The sequence below is a fragment of the Panthera leo genome, chromosome C1 (genome assembly GCF_018350215.1).
Source record: "Panthera leo isolate Ple1 chromosome C1, P.leo_Ple1_pat1.1, whole genome shotgun sequence".
Lineage (NCBI taxonomy): Eukaryota > Metazoa > Chordata > Mammalia > Carnivora > Felidae > Panthera > Panthera leo.
Window position 1 is genome coordinate 182,235,970 of NC_056686.1, and position 15,226 is coordinate 182,251,195.

Consider the following 15,226-nt stretch of genomic DNA (forward strand, 5'->3'; position numbering starts at 1 on the left):
CTGAGGGATAATTTTCATTAAGTCTACAAGGTAAAAAATTGTATATGCACACACAAGGCTGAGGACATTGGAAGTAAAAGAGAGAAGAGGGATAAGGATAGGAAGGGGAAAGACGGGGGACAAGGAAGTAAAGAAGGAGATACAGGAATAATCTGCCTCCAGGGGTTTTCAGCAGCCAGAGTCCCCTCTTATGTCAGCAGCACTTTTTGTTTTCCCACTACAGCAATTGCTCAAGGCACAATGAATTTGAAAAAGGGCTTAGCACAGACAAAAGATCAATATCTCTAATACATAAAAAGCTCTTACAAACCATTAAAAAATTTTTTTTTGCATTTATTTATTTTTGAGAGACAGAGATGAGCAGTGGAGGGGCAGAGATAGAATGAGACAAAATCCGAAGCAGGCTCCAGGCTGTGAGCTGTCAACACAGAGCCTGACGTGGGGCTCGAACCCACAAACTGGGAAATCATGACCTGAGCCGACGTCACACACTCAACCAACTGAGCCACCCAGGCGCCCCTCTTACAAACCATTTTAAAACTTAGGAAAATGTACAAAGGGCATGAAAAGACAGCTCCCAGAAAAAGAAATATGAAAGGCCAGTGAATATATGGAGAAAATATATAATTTTTTTCAGGTATTATTTTTCAACTACCAGCTTGACAATGATTAAGTTTGGTCATGTCCAGGGGCACCTGGGTGGCTCAGTCAGTTAAGCATCAGACTCTTGATTTTGGCTTAGGTTGTAATCTCACAAACCGTGAGATCAAGCCCCACGCTAGTTCTGTGCTGACAGTGCGGCATCTTGGAATTCGCTCTCTCTCCCTCTCTCTCTCTGCTCCTCCCTTGCTTTCTCTCTCTCTCTCAAAATAAATAAACTTGAAAAAAAAAAAAAAAGGTTGGTTATGTCCAGTATTTGTTAAGACCTGGTGAAAAAAGCAATCTATGCTCTGTTGCTGGGAGTATATATAGTACGACATTTGAGGAGACTTGACAAAATCTATCAAAAACTTTTTTAAAAACTGTAAGCTGCAGATAGCACATATAACATGACCTCATTCATATAAAAAGCAAACATATCCAAATATACACATATCTATATCTATGTATATTTCTATATTCATAGAAAATCTTAGAAAAACACAAAAGTAACTGTTAATGCTGGCTACCTCTAGAAAAGGGAGGTAAAGCAAGGAGAATATGGATTTACTTCATCTTACCTTTTTAAGAGTCACTTGAGTTGTTTTCCTAAGTATATGTTCATAACAATACCAAAAACTGAACATAAAAGGACCCACAGAATTTAAGAGTACTTAATTTCTAAGTTTTAATACTTTTTCTTTATATTACTTTTGTGAATGATTGTGGCTATTATGTTATGTATTAGACATATCTTACCTATAATATGCAGTATAATAATTCATATGCTAATGAATTTCAAATTTATATCCACTTCTAACTTCTTTTACTTCCAAACTTGTGTTTTTTTAAGTTTATGTATGCATTTTTGTGAGAGAGAGAGAGAGAGAGCATGAGTAGGAGAAAAGTAGAGAGGGAGAAAGAGAGAATCCCAAGCAGGCTCTGCACAATGGACACAGAGCCCCACGCGGGGTTTGAACTTATGACCCGTGAGATCATGACCTGAGCCTAAATCAAGATCAGAGGCCAAATGAGCCACTCAGGCACCCCTCACTTCTAAACTTATATATTCAACTGCCTATTGATCTTTCCACTTGAATATATGCCTCTCATGCTCCTCCATTGCAGCAAATGGCAACTCTATACTTCTAATTGCTCAGGCCCAAAACTTTGGGGTCATCTTTGTCTTCCCTCTTAAGACCAGGGTTGTAGCCCTATACAAGGGCCCTGGGACGCTGGCGCCAGTGTGTGTTGAAGGATAGCCTCTTCCTCCTGATCCCAGCTTTGCCATGCCCGGGAACGGGGATGCATCTGCTGAGAGGAAGGGACACCTTTTGCTCAACAAACAGAGTTGTCCTCAGGTTCTCAGGCACCTGGCAGGAAAACATCTATCCCCAACCCCCTACACCTCTGTTCTAATTCACAAACAGGTGTCATGTGGCAACCCTCAATCCATGATCATCTCTAAAATTATATCCAGAATTAACCCAGTTCTCACCATAGGGCCATTCTCTTTGGCCAGGATGATGGCAAACACTTTCTTTCCATCTTTGCCCCACTGCAATCTATTCTTGACATGGTCTCCAGATGAAATCTCTTAAAACCCAAGTTGGACATATCACTCCTTGATGAAAACTAGTCAATGGCTTCTTCCCTCCTTGATCATAAAATCCAAAACTTTCCATGACCATTCAGGCCCCTTAGGATTAGTCCACCTTCTTCTTCTTCTTCTTTGTTTTTAAGTAACAACCAGTCTTTTTTGTTTTTAAATATTTACTTTTGAGAGAGAGAGCACATGTGCATGTGAACGCACACAGGTGGGGCAGGGGCAGAGACAGAGAGGGAAACATAGAATCCGAAGCAGGCTCCAGGCTCTGAGCTGTCAGCACAGAGCCCGATGTGGGGCTCAAACCCACTAATGGTGAGATCATGAGCTGAAGCTGAAGTCTGACACTTAATCGACTGAGCTACCCAGGCACCCCAGGATTAGGGCTCCTTCTACCCTGATTATCAGCATGCCCCCTCACTCACTCTGTTCAACCACACTAACCCCACCTCCTACCCCATGGTTAAATACATGCATTTCCTCCTCTGGGCTATTGCATTTGTACTCTTAAAATTTTTTTAAATTCATGTATTTATTATTTTTTAAGTTTATTTATCTATTTTGAGAGACAGAGAGAGAACATGTCCATAAATGGGGGACAGGTAGAGAGAGGGAGAGAGAGGATCCCATGCAGGCTTTGGGCTGACAGCAGTGGGGCCTGATGCAGGGCTTGAACCCACAAAATGTGAGATCATGACTTGAGCTGAAACCGAGAGTCAGACGCTCAACCCACTGAGAGACCCAGGTGCCCGTGTACTTTTTTTTTTTAAGTTTTTTTTTTTTCTCTAGTAATCTCTCCACACAACGTGGGGCTTGAACTCACAACCTGGAGATCAAGAGTTGCATGCTCCTCTGACTGAGCCAGCCAGGCACCCTTGCATCTGTACTTTCTATTTCCTCTATCTGGAAAGCTCTTCCTCCAGAGGGCCACATGGTTCTCCTGGTACTTCTCCTTCAAATATCACCTTACCTGGATGCTTTCCAGAGCCAAAGCACAGCCCTCCACCCTCCACCTCAGCATACTACCGGACATTCTCCATCCCACTTATCCTGCTTTATTTTATCTTTATAGCACTTATTACCATTTGATATCTATTACTTATCCATTGGTTTATTACCTGTGATTGAAGGCACTTCATGCGTATTGCTCACTGTTCTATCCTAAATCATGCCTAGTGCATAGTACACACTCCACAATTATTTGATGAATAAATGAATTAATTTAATGGATGTTATTTTCATTTATTGGTATTAGTGGTAGGAATATATTTTTAAAATAGCAGCTATTTGCCTATGCAAACGTTCTTTTCATTGATGAAAAAACAAAACAAGCAACGTAAATTAATTCATCCAAGGTCACTTAGCTATTAAGTGACAAAGCTAGAATTTGAAACCCAGAGCTGTGACCACTAAAATCTATGCTGTTCAGCAATGTCTTATAATTTTTCCCAGTAATTCCACTGAATTGGCTTTTAAACAAAATACTTTTGTCTCTACGTGTAACGGCACAAAGAGGTGAAGAACAAATATTGGATCAGAAACCTTGACCCCCTCTCTAGAAGGCTTAACACAGAGGTAAAGTGACTTGCACAGAACTATGAGGCAAGAAAGCACACCCTGGGGCTAACTTCTAGACTATTGTTCTTTTACTACACATACTGCCTTTCTTGAGACAGGGAAATAATTTCCTATATGTCCATGTTTGTAATCTGTGCTTGCTGTGCAAACCATAACTGCATAGGATTGTAAACCGTTTAGTCTAATCTGAATTGTGAAGCAATAGCTAACTTCTACTGAGCTCTTGTTGTGTGTCAGGCCGTGCTGGACATGTAGCACCTCATTTAATTGTCAAAACAACTGCTGATTTGGATACTACCGTTATCCCCATTTTACTGACAGGGGCACAGAAGGGCAGAAGGTAACAATCCAGCCTTTCCATGGTCACTCAGCCTTACATGGGACAGCTGAGATTCAAAGACAGGCCAATTGGACCCCAGAGCCTGAGCTGTGGGCTTTTCATGAGCTCCTATGGAAAGGGTGCAACAAGGCCAAAAGGTGTATGTTTCCTTACTTCTTTATTATAGGAAGTTTGAAACTTAGACAAAGAGAGGATAGTTTATGAATTCTTATATACCCACAACCCAGTTTCAACTCAGCCATTATCGACTCAGGCCACGGGTGATTTTAAGCCAACTTGGGAAGACCTATCCTGTAAAATCTGTGGTACTAGCAACATCTACATCAGGGTATAAATCAGTCTATCTCATTTTACTCTAGACTTACCTGTGACTTATTTGAAAACAAATTTTGCATAACACTTCTTATTTTAAACTGTAATAGTAGCAACTGATTCAGCTTATGTGGAAATCCTGACTTCACACCAAAGGGAAATGAATCCCTATAGATCACAGCAGGGCCTAGATGTCATTTGCAAATGCTGGTCCCTTCAGTGCCAATTATTATTATGACAAAGACAGTAAACATTTTAATTTCCATCAACATGACTTAGCCTAGGAAATAGAATCGGCAACTTATAAATTGCAGGCGTATCTGCAAAACATGATGGCTAACGTATTTCGATTTAATAGAGAGAAGACATAGGGGAAAGAGAAAAGTAGTAGGAAGGAAGCCAGTGTGAAGGAATCGATGCTGTTCAGTACAGTAGAGTCACCCTGCAAGGCGCTTGGGTTAGGTGCTAAACTTATCCCCACGCTTTCTTCTTTAATCCTCACAACAAAAAATAAATCCATCAGTCTGTGTTAAATTTAGAGGCTTAATATTTTTAAAAAAAGATGAAGTGGCCCTGTTGGTAATTAGGAAAGCTTCAGAATCCCAACCCATACTTTGTTCTGTATCAGGCATTTCAAATTCTCTTACGGAATGGTTGAAAGGCCAGATTTACCTATAAAATTCCTTTCATTTCTTCACCTAGTCTAGCTGGCAGCTTTTGAATTTTAGCATGCAAAAACATTACCCCACAGAACTGAAGACATAAAACTACGTATACTAAACTTAAATGGCAATTTAAAAGGAATAATAAAGTGACTTTGATTATACAAGAACTTTCACTTACTTCCACACTCTAGAGTTTAACCCTAGAAACAAACTACCATGTAACATGGAATTCTGTTTTATGGTTAAATGCATGATTATGTCTTTGGGCAGGTATATGGTTCTTGGAGTACACACACACAAAAGTATATAATAAAGCTTTAAACTGTTTTAAGGAGGCTCAAGTAGGCAGGAAAGGAAACCTTTCTCATGTCAGCAGTACATGATGAAAATTGCCCTCTTTCTTTCTATTTCCATCCTAATCCAGGTATTTAGTAGGCAGTTTCACCAATAATTTCTGAAATAAATGAGGAAGGAATCACATAAAAGAACAAATATGTCGGTTCAAAAAGCATGTAATATTTTGGCTTTCAATAGATAACTCAGTTAAAGTCTTCACTAGAGGTAGCAATCAAACATTTTAAGTTTGTTTTATGAAATGTCTTTATTAAAAAATGCATTAGGTAACTTTAAATATGTCTTAAATATGATTAATTTCTTTGAACTTTTTAGATAGGAACTGAGGGCAATGAGGAGAAAGAATCTGGCATCTCAACAGAATCCACGAAACAATGGGTCCATCTGGAAATCTTGACAGCTGGAGGCTTTCATTTGCATAGCCTTGTTTCTTGATTTAATTTTTTCAAGTGGATGAAATGTTTATGAAATTCACTGGGTTGGTAACCCTGGAGACTTGAGTCATTCAGCCAGGAAATAGTAACTCAACGCAGGTCAGGTTTCTTGTGACAGTCAAGGTTTGGGGGCATCTGGTGTGATTTCACTGCTAGAATGCATCCCCAGAAGAAATAATGTGCCTTGGATTTTTATCAAGTTAATTGCCACCGAGGCCCCTGGAGAGGGTGATGGGCATACTTATAGGATTCTTGAAGCATATAATAATTTTTAAAAAGGTGTTAGCAGGCAAGAATAACAGAGTTTTAGAATTAATCCACTGCTATCACCCTGGTCAAAGACATCATCACCCTCATTACATCCTGGTTGTCTAGCTTCTGTTTTTCTTCCCTTACAATGTATACCCCACACAGAAGCTGAAATAATCCTTTTCAAACAAAAGTCGTATCATATCATCTATCTCTTCAAATCCCTCCAAATGGTTTTCTAACTTGCTCAGAGTAACAGTTGAAGTTCTTACCAGGGAGTACAAGGCCCTCCCCTGATTCCTCACCTCCTCCACGACATGTCGGACACCATCGCCTACACCACTCCCTTTCTACTCTGCTCCAGCCATGTCGCCTCCCTGCTGTTCTGGGACCATGCCGAGCATGCTCTTAACCCAAGGACTCTGTACTTCTGCCCAGAACACTCTTCTGTCACATGATATCAACATGGGTAGCTCTTAAGGTCTCTTGTCCAAATGTGAGATTCTATGCTATGCAAAGTAGAGCTTCGCCTGTCGCCTCAGTGTTGTCTCACTGATCCCATTGGTAGCACTTCACACCATGTGTCATGTTAAATATTTACTTGCCTATTTCTCTCCTAGACTAGAAACTCTACAGAGGCTGGGCTTTGTTTATTGCAACCTCCCCAGCTCCCAGAACAGGTGCTTAGCATACACACAGTGAGTGTATGTCAAATGAAATAATGATATGTTAGCGTTAATGAGGATGAAGCTTAGCTGAAAGCACATATGTGCCAGGCACTGTTCTAACCGCTTTAACGCATTAACACACGTCATCCCCACAATGGCCTTACGACAGAGGTACTGCTATTGTCCGCTTATTTAATTTTTTATTTTTTTTAATGTTTATTTTTGAGAGAGAGAGAGAGAGAGAGAGCAGGAGAGAGGCAGAGAGAGAGCGCAACACAGAATCTGAAACAGGCTCCAGGCTCCGAGCTGTCAGCACAGAGCCCGACCCAGGGCTCAAACTCACGGACCATGAGATCATGAACTGAGCCAAAGTTGGACGCTTAACCGAATGAGCCAGTCAGGCGCCCCTGTTATTGTCGCATATTATGGGTGAGGAAATTGAGACACAGGAAGTTCAGTTCTTGGCCAAGATCATACAACAAACAATTAAATAAATCTACAAATTAGAAAGGGTGTGGGGGTCCTTAACTTACTCCTTTGAATTTACAGGTGGGAAAACCATGACCAGGCGAATTGCTAAAGGGAAGACTGGTGGCTGGGACCTCCTCTCTGGGTGTACTTCCGAGGCCCCTCCAAGTACAGAGCTGCCAGATGCCCCGTTCTCTCCAGGGATAACACAGCACCCTGACTTTACAGGACCCAGAAACTCACAGACCTTAGCAGAGCAACTGGCACACTGTAAGCACTCAACAATAATTCTTTGGGGGGAGAAAAAGAGAATGACAGCTGGCAGAATTTGGGAGAGCTAAGAAAGTCTCTTCTCAGATTACCGGCAGGTGTGGCAATGCAACCAGCCCCACTTACAAAGGGCATGAGAATTCTATCTGAGATAACCTCAGATAGTCCTCTCTAGGGTCAGCTAATTCAGCTGTGAACCCTCAGCTTTGGGGTAACTTCTCCAGGTGCACCAGGTGGTTGGGCAGAGATTCTAGGGAGCAGCCTTTAGGGCAACGTATACTAAGAGCCACATGGCATAAAGTTTTATACATACAAATATCCCACTGTCCATCTAACTTTTCTGCTCTAAGTCCACCTCCAGAACAAAGATTGATGCATATTTTAGCCTGATTTCAGGACTCAAAACGTGTGTGTGTGTGTGTATGCAGTGGATGCGTTGGTGGGTGTGGCAGAGGGTGGTGAGTGGGATCAATAGATGTGCTGGTGGATATGTGGGGAGACTAGCAAGGAAGCGGGGGCTCCATGCAGTGTGATCAGTTCATCCCAATCCTTATGGGATGGTCTCATCCCCTCACCTTGCCTGATTACTTATGCATGCCCATCAACAAAGCCACTCCCCTTTGCTCTCCAAAACCTCCCTCTCAATTTTTCATCAGAATGACATCGAGAAAGTGCTTGTACATGGATGGTACTAAGTGAATGTCATAACAGTTAAACTCAGAGACCCAACTCCTTCCCAACCTTCTCAGCATTCAGCCTCCAGGTGCCTCCAACCATCATCATTGTGGCCATGGACTGAGGGCTCACAATGTGGTGACACCTTCTGTAGCTGAGCCTCTATTGCTGGGTGTGGCTGCCGGTTGGAGAGAGGCTCCTAAGGGAATAGCTGTTGATTACCAACTGCTGGCAGGAGACCATGGTAGGGTGGTGGGTGAGTTTCCTGGCTCGGTCATCCCTATGGAGAATCTGGGGATCCTCACTCTGGGATGCTGCATTTCCCTTCAATTGTTGGGATGTGGAGAGGAAGGTTTATGGGTGACAGAATAACTCTTCCTCCCTGCTCACAGATCTTAGCCAGTACAAGAATCAGAGCTCATACCTCCTCTGAGACCCTGACTTCAAGCCCAGGCAGAAAGAGCAGAACTGCAATAATGCACGTGCTTACCTTGCTCTCATGTTTGTGTTTAAATATCTCACACGTTTTTAATTGGGGTTTTTGGTTTATTTTTTGGTAGGCTGTATACTCATGCATTGTCGGCTACAATCAAATCTTTAAGCCACAATGTTTTCAAATTTCCTCAATGTTTTAAAATTTAACTACTAGATAGCAATGATTTTAAAGATTTAAAAAACGTATAACAATCATTTATTAAGTATACTGTGGTAGAGGCTTTATGAATATTATCTCTTTTCCTTTGTCTTCATTTTACAGATGGGGAAACTGAGGCCCAGACAGGGTAAGTAATGTGTCTGAAGTCACCAGTGAGTGAAGCTGGGACTGGAATTTGAGGCAGTCTTTCTCTCTGCAGCCTGTGCCTTTACCCATGTACTGTTTTCAATATTTGTTATTATTGCGTTATTATGCTCTCATTTTAAGAGAAGCCTAGTTCTAGGACACTTAGGTTCTTTTTGTAACAGTGGAAGCCACTCACAGCATCTCACTTACAGCTAAGTGGAGCGGACTCTTGGTAGCACCGGAATCTGATTCTTCAAAACCATTGTTGGTTCTTTCCAAAAGCTGTGGAGACAAAAAGAAAACAATAGTACATGAGTGAACTTTGCAGGAGGAATCCTCCTTTATGGATACCAACGTTGACATAAATGCAAAAGAGGTTTCAGAAATGTAAAAAAATCACACAACTTAGCAATATAAGAAACCTGGTGCAGCATATCTGAAACAAATAAGAAATCAGATGCAGCATATCTAACACAGATACTCTAAATATTTCAACTTCTAGATCATCTTAGCATTTGCTAATGAAAAAAGGCTTTCATACTTGAAAGATGCTCAGCCTCATGAATCCAGGAAAATAATTCATGTTTAATCCTCTTTTCACCCAGCAGATGGTAATAATGAAAAATTATAATAGCCGGTGTTCAACTATCAAACACACGTTTACCAGAGATAAGTGTTAGAAAACACGTATAAAGTTCCCGTTCTCATGAAGCTTACATTCTAGAGAGGGGAAACATAGACAAACAAATAAATATAGAAATAAATATCTGGTAATGACATATGCTATAATGAAAATAAAATAGGGTGATGTGATACGGAATGACTGGGAAGTTACTTGACAGCTGATGATCAGGGAAGTCCTCTCTAAGGAGGTGACAATTAAAGTAAGGCCTGAATAATAAGGAGAATTAAACCAAGTAAAGGTGTGGCAGGAGAGTATTCTGGAGGAGGAAGTCATGGAGGAGGGAATGTAAATGTGTCAAGGGGAGATGGACATGGTGAGTTGAAGGAACAGAAAGGATAGTGTGACCAGGGAATCAGGAAAAAGACATTCTCAGGGATTCATGGTGGGAACAAATTGTTAAAACCTTTCTGGGCAATTTGTGCATACTTTTAACCCAAGGAATTAATTCCCAATAAATAATTAGACAAGTGCATAATGATGCATTTATAAAGAAAATTATTCAACAAATATTTGATGAATGATTACCAATGTGCCTAGACACTGAAGATTCAAAAATAAAATTAATAATGTATTAAAATATTCACTTCCCCAGGGCAGGGGGTAGGGTGGATAACAATAGAAAAAAGTTACACAGTTAATTAGAAAATGGTATGTGCCAAGGAGATAAATCAAACAGAGAGGGAGGGTTCAGAGAGCTGGAGGGGAGATCAGTTTGCAACTTAAATAGGGTGATCAGGGAGCGTCGTACTGGCTGAGCAAAGTCTTAAGGGTGATGAGACAGCCTTGTGGATATCTAGGGGAGGAGAGTTCCACTCAGAGGGGCCAGCAACTGCCAAGTCCCTCAGGGTTAAGTGTGCTTAAGAATATCCAGGATGCTGGAGCAGAGTGACCAAGGGTGAAAATGACAGGAAAGGAAATCAGAGAGATAGTGGCAGTGGGGGTGGGAGTGTCATCAAGAACCTTCCGGGTTGTTGTAAGAATTTTGACTTTTCATCCTGAGATGGAATTTCACTGGAGTGTTTTGAGCAGAGTGATGACATGTTCTAACTTTTAGACTCTAGGGAGGGCACAGAGAGAGAGTGGGGCAATAGTTCAAGAGAGAAATAACAGTGGCTTAAACTAGTGGAGAGCAGTGGTGATGGAGAGAAATAGCTGGATTGTGGATATTTTTGGAGGTAGAATCAACAGGATTTCCTGATGGGATGACTGAATGGGAATGTAAAAGAAAAAGAGAAGTTAAAGATGACCCCCAGGATTTTGTCCTATTAAAATGGAAGGATGGCAGTTCCATGAACTAAGATGGAAAAGACATTGGTGGAATATATGTAGTGGGAAAGAACAGAAGTTTGGTTTCATAACAGAAATGTTATGTTTGAGATGTTTTTAAAGCATCCAAAAGTTCATGCTAACAAAGCAGCTGTTGGGTACATGGGTGTGGAGTTCAGGTATTTAAAGACATTAGACTGGATGAGATGTGAAAGACAGTAAAGTAAACAGAGATGACAGATAAGGAGAGAGTTGGAGAGATGGGGGGGAGCCAGCAGGGTGACAGACTGAGCAGGTGAACTAGAAGGAACACGAGGAAGTGTGAGGTCTGGAAACTGAGTGAAGAAAAAGTTTCAACAAGAGAGTGAGTAACCGTGCCAGAAGTCCTGATAGGTCAAATAAAATGAGTTGTGAGAATTGACCACTGGGTTTGGCAACACAAGGCTATTAGTGACTCTGTGAAGAGCAGTTTAGCAAAACACTGTTTATATGAAAAAACTAGAAAAACAGATAGCAATAGAGATGGGTTAAATAAATTGAAGTGTTACAGGGACTTCTGGGGAAAATGGCAGAATAGGAAATTTCAAAGCTCACCTCATTCCATGAATACAACTAGAGAATATGCACATCGATGTAAAAAACCCAGAAAACGACCCTAAGATTGGCAGAACAGACTCTCCCCAGCTAAAGGTAGACAAGAGGCCACGTCAAAGAGGGTAGGAAGGGCAGAGATGTGGTTGGGAGCTAAGCAGACCCATGCGACTTTCTAAGGAGGGACACCTAGGGCACAGAGAGGGGAGGGAAACGGACCCTCAGACCAAGCACCCCAGGCATGGGGAACTCACACAGGTTAGACAAATTCCCATAACATTTGGCTTTGAAAATTGGAGGGGCTTAATTTTGTGAGTTCTTACAATCAGTAGGGCTTAATAACTGGAACTTTATTATTGTTTTTAATGTTTTTTTATTTTGAGAGAGCGAGCGAGCATGTGCATGTGAGCAGGGAGGGGGCAGAGAGAGAGAGAGAATCCCAAGCAGGCTCTGTGTTGTCAGCACAGAGACTGAAGTGGGGCTTGATCTCACAAATTGCGGGATCATGACCTGAGTCAAAATCAGGAGTCAGATGCTCAAACGACCAAGCCACCCCAGTGCCCTCCAATGCCTGGAACTTTAAAAATCAGTGTGCTCAGTTCTGGGAAAGCCAGAAGAATGATAGAAACTGAGTCTCTGCCCTTAAAGAGACAGTACAAGAAACAGCCCAGCAGAGATACAGCATAGAAACAGCAGTTTGAAAAATGCCTGGGGTATATAGGAAGAAGATCAAAGTGTGCACTGGAGGGGCAGGGAGTCTTAGGAGACTTTTCCAAGAACAAAAGAGTTGGCAGGTACCGTTTTCCCTCCCCTGTCCCCTAGTTTAGACACATTGACCAACACCCCACCAACAGTTTCCACCTAACTTCCTAACAGTGCCCCTGCCCCCGCATTCTTCTGTGGACTTGCCCCCTTGAATACATCCTTGGCCAGAGTCCATCCAAAGTGGTGCCACAAGGCTGGCAGTGTGCAAGGATTCCTAATAGGAGGCAGCACCACCCCAAAGTGACTCCTGTCTTGGAGAAAGAGGAAGATAACCACCCACACCAGTCTGACTATGGCTCCAGCAATGGGACAGGAGCAGATAACGGGTTTGGCTGCCCTTCTCACCAACAAAAGGTAGCTTCTCAGGGCACCAAAAAGAGAAAGTACCCTGCAGTTTGGTGCTATTGTACCTCTGACAAATGCCTGTTCTGACTCAACTCAAGCCCAAGGCAGCCCCAGACTGACCCACTAACAACACAAAGACCAAACCCTGCCCCAAACAGGCAAATAGAGCCATTGGAGATGACTGGACAGAAGGCAAAAGTGGCCCAACCACAACAGTTGGGTGCATATAACATACCCAGGAGATACCCCAAGGCACTAGGTTCTGGTGAAGAGGGGACATTGCACTGCAGGGCACTATAGGACCTGTTCTTCATCTACATCTTCTGCAGCTGACTTTTTTTAACACATAGAAACATACACAGAGAGCTAGACAAAATGAGGAGATAGAAGAGTATGTCCTAAATGAAGGAACAGGACCAAATCAGAGCAAGAGAGCTAAATGAAATGGAGATAAGTAATATGCCTGATAGAGAATTTAAAATAATAGTTATAAAAATTCTCACTGGACTTGAGAAAAGAGTGGAGGACCTCAGTAAGGCCCTCAACAAAGAGAAATAAAACATAAAAAAAAGAATGAATCAGAGATAAACTTAATAACTGAAATAAAAAATACATTAGATGAAATAAAAACTAGACAAGAGGAAGCAGAAGAATGAATCAGTGACCTGGAGGACAGAGTAATGGTAAGCCAGCAAGATGAATAGGAGAGAGAAAAAATAATAAAAAATGAAAACAGACTTAGGGAATTCAGTGACACCATGAATGAAGCATAACAGCATTTACATCATATGGCTCCCAGAAGAAAAGACAGGAAAGGGGGAAGAAAATTTATCTGAAGAAAGAGTAGCTGAAAACTTCCCTATTCCCTATTCCCTATTCCCTATTCTGGAAGAAACAAAAATCTAGATGCAGGAGGCACAGGGATTCCCCCAACAAAATATACCCAAGAAGGCCCATGGCAAAACACATAAAACCGTAAAGGGGCACCTGGGTGGCTCAGTCAGTTAAGCGTCTGATTTCATCAGGTTATGATTTCACAGTTTGTGAGTTCGAGCCCCATGTTGGGCTCTGTTCTGACAGCTCAGAGCCTGAAGCTTGCTTCTGATTCTGTGTCTTTCTCTCTCTCTGCGCTTCCCCTGCTCTCACTCTGTCTCTCTGTCTCTCAAAAATAAAAAACATTAAAAACTTAAAAAAAAAAAAAACAGTAAAAAGCAGTGACAAAGAGAGAATTTTAAAAGCAACAAGAGAAACGAAAACAGTTACATAAAAGGGAAGTCCCATTAGGCTATCAGCAGATTTTTCAGTCGAAACTTTGTAGGCCAGAAGGGAATGGCATGATATATTCAAAGTGCTGAAAAAAACCTACAACCAAGAAACTGTCCAGCAAGGCTATCATTCAGAATAGAAGGACAAATAAAGAATTTCCCAGACAAACAAAGTTAAAGAAATTCATCACCACTAAACTGGCCCTGCAAGAAATGTTAAAGGGGACTTTTTCAATGGAAAGGAAAGACCATAAATAGAAGTAAGAAAAGTAGGAAAGCACAAAAGCAGTAAAATTAGCTATATTTATAAAAATAAGTCCAGGGATTCACAAAATAAAAGGATGTAAAGTATGATGCCATATACCTAAAACATGGGGTTGGGAAGAGGAATAAAGAATGCGTCCAAACTTAAGCAACCATCAACCTAATACAGAATGCTATATGCAGAAGGTTTTATATATAAAAACCACAAATCAAAAACCAGTAATAGATATGCAAAAAAATAAAGAGAAAGGAATCCGAGTATATCACTAAAGAAATCCAGTAAACCGTGAGAGAAAAAAGCAAGAGAATAAAGGCACAGAGAAGAATTACAAAAACAACCATAAAACAAGTAACAAAATGGCAATAAGTGCATACCTATCAATAACCACTTTGAATGTAGATGGACTAAATGCTCCAATCAAACAACACAGGGTGACATAGTGGATAAAGAAGCAAGACCCACCTATATGCTGCTTAAAATACTCATTTCAGATCTAAAGACAGATGCAGATTGAAAGTGAAGGGATAGAAAGCCATTTATCATGCAAATGGAAGTGGAAAGAAAACCAGGGTAGCAATACTTATATCAAACAAAATAGACTTTAAAACAAAGACTGTAACAAAAGACAAAGAAAGAAACTACATAATCAATCATATAGGGAATGATCCAACAGGAAGATATAACAACTATAAATAATTATGCACCCAACATGGAAGAACCCAAATACATAAAGCAGCTAATAACAAACATAAAGGAAGCAATAGATAGTAACACAATAACAGTAGGGGACTTTAACACCCCACTTACATTAATGCATAGAATATCCAACAGAAAATCAACAAGGAAACAGCGGCTTTGACACATTGGAGCAGATGGATCTAACAGACATATTCAGAACATTCCATCCTAAAACAAAAGGATATATATTCTTTTCAAGTGCATATAGAATATTCTCCAGAACAGATCACATATTAGGCCACAAAACAAGTCTCAACAAATTAAAAA

The 15,226-nt window shown here is 41.0% G+C and overlaps 1 protein-coding gene across 7 annotated transcripts in view; it reads right to left on the reverse strand.

Annotated features, from left to right (window-relative positions):
• Positions 1-15,226, reverse strand: part of ANKRD44 (ankyrin repeat domain 44) — a 229,412-nt gene that overhangs the window by 50,689 nt on the left and 163,497 nt on the right. For all 7 annotated transcript variants that reach the window (XM_042949565.1, XM_042949566.1, XM_042949572.1 and 4 more), the window contains exon 17: positions 9,250-9,321. In XM_042949565.1, coding sequence (XP_042805499.1) covers positions 9,250-9,321 — 72 coding nt within the window. The remainder of the gene's footprint in view (positions 1-9,249; positions 9,322-15,226) is intronic.